Raw genomic sequence first — 9589 nt, 5'->3', positions numbered from 1 at the left:
ATCATAGTCCAGTTAGAGCCAAATAAGGTTGGCACTGACATTAGGTTGTCTTCACCTTTTCCATTTCCATAGAGGAGAATTAAAGGTATTGTGCTAAAAATGAAAGTAAATAAATTAATATAGCTTGAATTTTGTTGACCAAGAACAATAAAATGCAAAGGCAAACGCAAATACAGTCATGCAAACAACAGTTGAAAACCCAGCCAGTCACGGCAGAAGGCTGCTCCTTCCTGAGCCTGGTTCTGCTGGAGGTTTCTTCCCAACGGGGAGTTTTTCCTCCCCACAGTTGCCAAGTGCTTGCTCATGGGGGATCATCAGATTGCTGGCCTGTCTCTAATGCTGTAGGGTGGTCCCTACAGTATTGGAGACAAATGTAGGGTGGTCCCTACAGTATTAGAGACAACTGTAGGGTGATCCCTACAGTATTAGAGACAACTGTAGGGTGGTCCCTACAGTATTAGAGACAAGGCCAGCAATCTGATGATCCCCCATGAGCAAGCACTTGGCAACTGTGGGGAGGAAAAACTCCCCGTTGGGAAGAAGCCTCCAGCAGAGCCAGGCTCAGGAAGGAGCAGCCTTCTGCCGTGACTGGCTGGGTTCTCAACTGTTGTTTGCATGACTGAGATGGTAAGAGCCTAATTAACCCCATTATACCCCAATTATTAGTTATTTCCCTATTAAAATCGTCATAGTCCAGTTAGAGCCAAATAAAGTTGGCACTGACATTAGGTTTGTCTTCACCTTTTCCATTTCCATAGAGGAAAATTAAAGGTATCGTGCTAAAAATGAAAGTAAATAAATTAATATAGCTCGAATTTTGTTGACCAAGAACAATAAAATGCAAAGGCAAACGCAAATACATCCTACAGCATGTGACATCAGGTGTGCCACATAATGTCTGACCTCTTCGACCATTTTCCAGAACATGTGATGAATAGCCACAATTGCTAACTTGCACATGTTAGACACTGTGGTAATGGATTGTCCTAAAAATCCAGTTCCTTTCCTGATGATAGAAACCCCTCTATGAAGAATCCCATTATGTTCTTCTCTCCCTTCCAAGGGACTAGGTCTTAGGTCTGGGATCGTGGATTCAGCAGGGTCTGATGCATCTCGATTTGAATTTTCCCATAGCTGATGTCTTTGAATCACAGAGGGCTGCTGCTGTATATGTTCAGGGTGAAGAATTTTACACACTTGGTTTAAACCGCTATTCTGATTATGCTGTCCTCTGCAGCTGCTGAAGCGGGGTTCAGGTATATGCTGATCTGGCAATGGTGCCTCATGTTCCGCGTGTAAAATTTGGTTACCACAGCGAACTTCAGGTGCCTCGCATACAGTTTGGTCAGCAGTGGGTGAACGTTGGTCATCAAATCCCAACGTTTTTCTCATAATTTTGTGAGCATAAGTTCCCACAGTGCAAATCGCGCCCCAAACGGAGTTTGACATGTTTACAGATATATTTGCTAACTACACGCGCAAGATTAATGAAAACTGTTTTCTACGTGCGACCGTCCTAAAGGTAAACTGTGTTGAAGCACCTCTATTTATAGACTCATGTGGCAGAGATGGTGACGTCAACCGTCACGGGAGACTGTGACGTGCGGTCGACCGTCACGTCACAGTCTCCCCTTTGAGAAGATCAAAGAATAGCTCCGTGTCATTCCGCGCATGCTCAGATCATGCGTATTGAAATGAACGGGATATTTATTTATTCATTTTAAATACCTTGCTATATAACAAAGGCGACTGCGCACTCAAAGGACGAGGAGAGTTCAAAATAGGGCTGTTCGATATAACGACACATATGGATGACGATATGAAAAAGTCTATCGCTTCATATTACGGCAATATTTTTTCATGGTTTTTATGGCTGTATCCCAATTCAGGGTCTGCAGCCTTAAAGTACGCAGCCTCAATGGTCCTCAAGGGCCGCGTACTCAAAGACCGCTAAGGCCGGAAGTGCGAGGCTTGTGAAATGGGACGGTCTAGCCTCCGTCGCGCTGCCCAGGTTGCCTAGCAACCATGATAGCTGGAAACGTGTGGTTGACAGAAATTAAGGAGAACATATTTTGTTCGTTTGTTTGTTTCTACATGAGCTTTGTGTGATTTAATAAGCATCTGAGGCTGAGACCACAGGACTGTAAAACATGATTGTTGCATGCTTGCATATTTCTGAAAACATCTTAGTGGTGTGGCAGCCATGGGTTGAGCCAGCCCTGCAAACCCTGTGGATGGACGATGCAGTGGACAGTGGGAGGAAGCATCCTAAAGCTCTCTTTGCAGACCAGCCTGTGTGATTCTCCACTCGCCGACCAGAAAAGACAAACGGCGGGTCTCAGTTGCAGCACTACATCATGCAGGTAGCTGTTCAGGAGACACTTGTGCAGCAAGCCTGGCTCAGACACAGGTTCCTGAAAGCTCCCCGTCTGCACCTGTGCCTTCAACTGTTTCGGCTTGTCCTGCTTGTGCCGCCTCCTCTCCTTCTTCTTGGTAGACATCAAGTGTTGCCACACAGATATTATGTGGAGGATGCAGCAGGCCCCCACAACTTTGGGAGGAAACAGAGGCCGACCCTCAAGGGCTCACAAGAAGATGGAGTGCCAGCGTGTTTTGAGGATGCACAAAGTAGGATCTTTAATATTTCTGGCCTTTGCTGAGCTCTGGCTCTGCTAGTTTCACTGTTTCTCTGTTGGGGAATCCTCTCACACTCAAACTGTGAAATATGCTCCACTCCAGTCCACTGAATGGCTGTGGAAAATATGAAAGAGGACATAACTTTACACATTAACTTCCAACAATTTAAGCCCAAAGAGTCATCCTGAGAAATGTCATTTAATATGCAGCATTTCATTATCACGTTAAAAAACAAACAAACCCCACATACTGCTTAAGTTGCTGCTCTTTGAGATTAAAAGATCTCATTACATTAACAGAAACACTGACATCCCTGCTCTACAGCTTTGCATTCAGGGGGTGTCCTTGTCACAAAGATCAATTCAGACACTGAAATCTTTTCAATTTTCTTTTTTTATTAATTTAAAAATTTTTCCAGATGTCAAACACAAAGTATAGATATCAGCACCTTGGAATCTACTGTGATGGCTTAAAAAAGTTGGAGGTCCAACAGCTTTGTATTGAAGCTCCCTCACACCTACAATTAAAATTTTAGTGTTGAAAATAATACATTTTATCTGTCAATACAAATGTCTGAGAATCTTTACCAATAATGCACCATTACATTTTGATCACTTCAGCTGTTGGTTATCGGCAACTGCAAAAGTTACCAGCCTGGCAGAGGGCATTTCATCAAAACAAAGCTTCTTAGAAAGTAACACGTCTATGACCTGGATAGAAAAGAACCACAGACTGAATACAAAGGATGGATTGTAGCCACTGAAATGAGAAAGAAAGGGCAAGCCTTTGCTGTTCCAGGACAGCAGGAGCTGAATGTAAAGGAGAAAAAGTGGAGGGTTTGGATGCTATGTCCATCTTTTGCATACAGTCTATCATCTAAACAGAGAGGCAAGTGACCTGCAACAGTCATCAGTGTTTCAGGAGCTTTTTAAAGGCGACGTATTACACATAAGAGCCAGATAAAATGAGCTGTTATGAAGAGTGTTTAAGAGAATTTCTGCTCTGCACTGGTCTAATTGCAGATTTGACCAACAATCATTGTCTTACCACTTTGTTCAATCATCATCATTACATTCATGAACCAGGCTTATAGCAGCTGGTATTCTTGTTCATCTAAATACAACAAAACCCCCCAGAGAGATAACATAAACTGATTAATATTACTATCAATTTCCCTTCAAGTCCATCATACATAATCAAAGCAAACCCTGGAAAATAACAACCTAAAGAAAACACTGATGATATAACTGCAAATGTGCAATATTTAGAGACAAGTTATCTGCTGTGGTCACACAATGCTCTTATAACACTGTAATAAAACTTAACTCATGGATCAACATGTGGCATACACCAATCAGGCATAACATTATGACCACTAGCAAAGTGAGTAACACTGATTCAGACTATTCAACACGGAGGCCACACCTGGCATCTTGGTGCCAGATATCATGTGATGGGTCAGGGCCGCTTTGGCAGCAAAAGGGCGACCAACACAGTGTTAGTTAGGTAGTCATAATGTAATGCCCGATTGGTGTATCTGAAAGACTGAAATGAGACAGAATAAGGAGCCTTTCGTTCAATAAAGGTCAACCTGACAGAGAGAAATAGCAGAGCCTTAAAATTTTCCATGATAGAGGACGTTTGTTCTATAAATGATTACATTATTTCTCCAAGAAGGAGCTGAGGCCGCTTTTACCTTAATGCTACATAAAGTATAGTTGTGTATCGTTTAGGGAGTGGGTATGTTTTGGACAGCTAAACCTGAGGTTTCTTTGTGAGCCACTTCCCCGTCTTTGTGGTTTGTTGAAAACGAAATGTACAGTGGCTGCAGCTCCTCTCTGGAACCACGCTGTTAGACAATAACTAATTACATTATTTCTCCAAGAAGGCGCTGAGGCTGCTTTTAGCACGGCGGGCCTTCTCTATGCTCTCAAAGGTTGGAGTCCCTTGAGGTAACTGTAGACGGTCATTTTCAGTCTCCATGATATTCTCAGCTTCCCCTAAAGACATCATGAAAAACACATTTAATGGGTATAATTAGTGACTGCAATCTTTTTTAAAAATGTCATTAATGAATAACTAAACACAATATTTGTTAAACATTTAGATGCATTATTTGGTAAACAGTAAGGTCCATTTGGACAGAGACTTTTTCTTTTTTAGCATTTTGGTTCTGTTCATTACCACAATTAATTTTAAATATAACAACTTTAAATATAATTAACTCAGATCCAGTTGAACTGCCGACTGTCAGCCTTAATTCAGTGGGTTGAACAAAAAGATTGCACAAAAATGTGAGAACTAAAATGCAATCCCATCATTTCAGGACATCAAAAGTAACTGGACAAATAAAATAAAATGTATTCATTTGAATCGTGCTAATGCAAGCGCCACACCTCAAATCAACTCCAGGGCTTCTATCTGCTTAATTGATAATGACATAACAAAGGAAGTGCCCACACCTGCCCATGAAATAGCCTTTCAGTCAAATGTCCAATTACTTTTTGTCCCTTTAAAAAGCGGGGGGCACACGTTAAGGGGCCGGAACTCCAAAACCTTCATCCGATTTGAATGTGGATTTTCTCATATGAAAGCTGGGCGCCTACACATTATATAGATGCCCATCATAGCGGAAAGTGGAAATTGTTTTGGTAAACAGACACTATTCACGTATTTAAATATATATATGGACCTAACTGTATATTAGAGCCTGTGTTTTCTGGATATAGTGAGTCTGTGTTCTGCTGTTCAAAGTAAAATAATCCTCTAAAACCAAAGCAAAGAATCACTATATAATGCTTGATAAGGATTTATTTACCCGTCTGTGCACCCTCTTTTTAAATGTTAAACAGGTTTCCTTAAGATGATGATGCCTGTAAGTGTGTAGCTTTACCTCTCATACGATTAATAAGCGTTCCATAGGCGCTGTCCATCTGGTAGGCAAATATGAAACTGAGAGGTATGATGGGAGCCAGCATGCCTGGGTTCTTTCTTTTAATAGCTCTAAAGAAAAATGATGATAAACAGAAGACAATATTTAACTGCAAAGATAAAAGCACAACACAGAGATGAGTCTGTGTGTGTTTGTGTCAGATCTTTGTGAGGTGTTAGAATCTCACCCTGCAGTTAGTCCCACTGTGGCCACCGCAAAGAAACTGCCAAAGTATTTCAGAAACTCTCTGGACCAGGCGATCTGCATCGCCATCTGCCGCTCTCTCATCTGGTTCTGCATCAGAATCTGGCGCTCCATCTGGGCACATGCACGCGCGCACACAGACACACAAAAATAAATTAAGAAGAAATAAAATTTTCCCTGCCTGGTAAGATTTCATTTTCAGTTATAATCAATTTCAGTCAATTACTGTTGATCAGAGCTGTAATAATCCTCTGATTCATCAGTTAATTGTTTTATGAGAGTACAGACAGTTTAAAGAGATCTCCATAAGCACCAAAGGCTTAGTACTTTTTAAAAAAAAGCCCCTAAAAACTTGTAGGAAGTGTACATTACGTGAACAGAGATGTGATTAGTTGGGAGCACAGACTGAACTTCTATGTATGCTTGAGAAGTTTCTTTGGAATTTTTTTTAAGTCATGAAACTAAACCCTGGAATCCACTGCTGTAAACATGCCAACTACAAACACTACGCTCTAGGGAAGGAGGAAGTGACAAACTTTTCATCTCCACAATCTGGGTGTTTCGTACTCCTGACATCGACTCTTGGCTGTACACTCTTTAGGTTCAATGGAAATTACAGGAATGACTTCTGTAATTGACAGTGTTTGTTCTTTTAAAGCCAGCATCCGCTGAAACAAACTAGTGAGTAGTCTGAGCACACTTAAGGGTGTCCCCCTTTAACGGCCCATGTTGTGAATGAGTGAAGAATGCATTTATGAAAAGAAAGCATTTCCCGCTCCTCCACACCATGTGTATGAGCTGCAGGAACGGGAAATGGGGTGACACGTTCGCTGAAAGGTCAGCTTTCATGACGGCTTCATCTGGGTCACAAAAAAGGAAGTAAATGGAAGATAGAGGATGTTAAATTTGAATAAACTATCCTGAAACTCACTCCAGCATCTAAGTACATAGATGCTGCAGGGTCTCCATCTTATAAAAATGAAGCAGTTCAATATGCCCATATACACAAATACGTAACATAAGTAAAGATCACTGCACATCTTTGCTCAGCCACCAGTTTCACATTATTAGTTAGTTTGTCTCCAAAGCACTCAACCTGAAATGGCCCTCTGATGTACTCATTCCTAATCATGTCCTTCATGGTCACTCCAAACAAAAAAAATCTTAACATCTTCAACTCTGTCACCTCCAGTTTTCCAAACCACACATCATAGCATCTTAAAAACCTTTCCTTTCAGTCTGCAACTATCCATCACAAATTACCGCTGACACTCGTCTCCACCCACTGTTACTTTGGATGGTTGGATGCTATTTAAACTCATCCACTTTCACTGCCTCTGCTCCTTCAATATTCTGCCCATCTCCCTCTCATTTTTGTGCTGATGCCAAATGACTCATGAGTGTTTATAATAATGAACACTTATAACAACAATAATAATGATAATGTGTCATCTACATTAAAGACTTCAGGGTCTTTGTATAACATTCTTTACCATTTTCTGTTTCTACAGGCTGTTTGTATGGGATAGCTACGAACCCATAAGTGATAAATTAGCCCTATTAGTGTAGATGTGCAATTCAAAACTAGACAAACATATCTGCTGGTGGGAATATCAAAAGGAAAAGATTTGGTTTTGGCAAGCTCAGACAAGCAGCAGACTGTGACTCTGGGACAGGACTGGAAAAAGCAGAAATGAACCAACGCAGTCTGAGGGTGACATTTGTGAAGGGTGCAAGTATGAACACAAAGCGGGACACTAACTTGAAAACAGATGCACACAAATCATCATGATCTACACATTGGAAGAAGGAAAAGAAACAGATGTAACATGTGAGAAAGAAAAGCAGAGCAAATACATGCGGGAAATATGTGCAGCAGGTATTCCTGATGAATACAAAATATTTCATGTTAGGGTTTTTTTGTGGATTAAGGTTTTTTTTTTTTGCATGTTTGCAAACTTTGACTTTTGGGCACTCTGTATGCTCTCATGCTTTTAAAAATGATTTGTCCAAAATTGGATATGGAGTAATGTTCCTAAATGCACTAGTAAATCCACAAAGAAAGGACTCAAGGACCTGAGGTGCCTAACCAATGCTAAGATTTCAATTCTATTGAAATATTGCCAGGGGATTGAAAATAGGCATTTAAAAAAGCATCTTACAGTTACAGTAATTTGGAAAGATTTCAGAAAGCTTTGACCCTCTTTGACTCCATCTTTCCAAAGAAAGTTCCTCCTGCTTAAGACAGCAATATGAACATCTGAGCCCAGTGGCGTATTTCCACAGAAGAATTTCTTTTTGTGACTAAAAATTGAGGAAGAGTGAGGTTAAAGCTGAGTGTATGCTCACCCCAGTCCAGAAGCCATAGCATGATCTTCACCAGGGTAACAAACTTTTTTTCTACCTGTGCAAGTTTCCTCTTTAAGTAGAATCACAGTGGTACCTGCTGTGAAATCACTTTGGGCTGGTTTTTGACTTTGGTGTGTAGTAATACTTAAACACTAAAAGAAAGATGGTATGCGTGTCGTCATTAGGACAGGGGTTTGTGTCAGTGTGTGGGACAAAGGAAGTAACGCACAGTGATCACACTACTCAGACAATGAGCAGTGTAGTTAATTACCTCCTCCAGAGAGTAGTGGGAAAGTAGTGGGTCTAAATGGATTTGGTTGTAGTCATAGAGATTAAAAATGTTTGCAGACCTACAGTTGCTGTGGATGTCTCCTGTACTCATGGAGCTGATACAAAAATAATGCAAATAAACAAGTGCACAATTTAAACTTAGTCCGACATCATTTCAGCATCTGCAACTAGTACAATTTCAAGTATGAAGGTAAAACCTTTTGGTGGGAAGGTTTGGGGCAATTTTATGTGTTAAAAAATAATTAAAAATCTGCTTTTTTTTTTTTTTTTGCTTTTTCACTTTCACCATCTTTCACTAGTGAAAGATGTCACAGCAGAGGTCAGAGGTGATGTGCGAGTGGGTGCACTTTCACTCACCTGCAGCCGTGCATTCGTTAGCATGAATTCTTGTTGCTTTTTTAAATTGTCATCCATGGATTTGGACAGCAGGACACCCATGGCTGCGTTGGCGTTTCTGTGAATTAAACACGCAGTCATTCAAACGTGCTGCTCTGCTCTCATCACAACAGCAAACAAAATTCCAGAGTCGGGCTTAGAAAAGCCACCTGCTTCAAACTGGATTTGTTTCAGCATGTAGTGACCTCTTCAGTCCTTCAGTGTCTCTTCACTTCAGCTTTAGCTTTAAGCCTCAACTCATTTTAAGCTTTCCCGTTAAGTTAGCGAATAACAACACGACTACTGTCTTTAACCTAAATGAAACTGTTGTCCGTATAAACTTTTATATTTCATGACAAGTTGGAGAACTTAAAATAAAAGCTTTACATACCCCAAACACTTTGAAGACTGTAAGCTAAATGCTGGGGAAAGGACTCCGGAGTGGATCGTCAAAATAAAAGCCACGCGCACTGCCTTTTTAGCGGAAGGAAATGACGTCTTACTTCCGGCTAAACTAACTGTTTTTTTGTTTTATTCATTCATTTATTTGCATTCGAAATATAAACAGTAAGTTGAACGAAATGAAAATAATAAATAATAAAACATAAATAATAGAAAACAACAACAAAGACTGTAATACAATTAAAACACACAGGAAATAGTTTTTATAGCTTTTCATTTCAGTTTTAATTTTAGTCACATTTGTAAAACACTTATTTTAAAACAAACACAAAAGCAAGTTGACAAGATCAACCAAAACAAAACAAATCTATGATGATTTTGTCAAAGTATAGGAAGGGA

At 40.3% G+C, this 9589-nt stretch overlaps 1 protein-coding gene across 2 annotated transcripts; it reads right to left on the bottom strand.

Moving 5' to 3' along the window:
* Nucleotides 1–3012: 3012 nt before the first annotated feature.
* On the bottom strand, nt 3013–9323 carry plgrkt (plasminogen receptor, C-terminal lysine transmembrane protein). 2 transcript variants are annotated; one of them, XM_026174034.2, is made up of 5 exons: nt 9180–9323; nt 8771–8867; nt 5757–5887; nt 5531–5640; nt 3013–4637 (listed from the first exon to the last, which is right to left on the bottom strand). In XM_026174034.2, exons 2-5 carry the CDS (start codon nt 8849–8851, stop codon nt 4510–4512), a joined length of 450 nt encoding a protein of 149 aa, XP_026029819.1. In that variant the 5' UTR covers nt 8852–8867; nt 9180–9323; the 3' UTR covers nt 3013–4509. The 2 variants fall into 2 exon arrangements, with proteins under 2 accessions (XP_026029819.1, XP_026029820.1); XM_026174035.2 differs by having other exon boundaries at nt 8959–9246.
* Nucleotides 9324–9589: the final 266 nt, after the last annotated feature.

The sequence above is a fragment of the Astatotilapia calliptera genome, chromosome 7 (genome assembly GCF_964374335.1).
Source record: "Astatotilapia calliptera chromosome 7, fAstCal68.1, whole genome shotgun sequence".
NCBI lineage: Eukaryota > Metazoa > Chordata > Actinopteri > Cichliformes > Cichlidae > Astatotilapia > Astatotilapia calliptera.
This window is presented reverse-complemented; position numbering and strand designations above follow the sequence as displayed.

Bases quoted from the DNA above. Each gene is read 5' to 3' on its own strand.
- plgrkt (XM_026174034.2), bottom strand. From the start codon at position 8,851: ATGGGTGTCCTGCTGTCCAAATCCATGGATGACAATTTAAAAAAGCAA. The intron at 5,888-8,770 runs GTGAGTGAAAGT...GCATGTGCCCAG, and splicing joins TAACGAATGCACGGCTGCAG to ATGGAGCGCCAGATTCTGAT. The intron at 5,641-5,756 runs GTGAGATTCTAA...ATTTTTCTTTAG, and splicing joins ACAGTGGGACTAACTGCAGG to AGCTATTAAAAGAAAGAACC.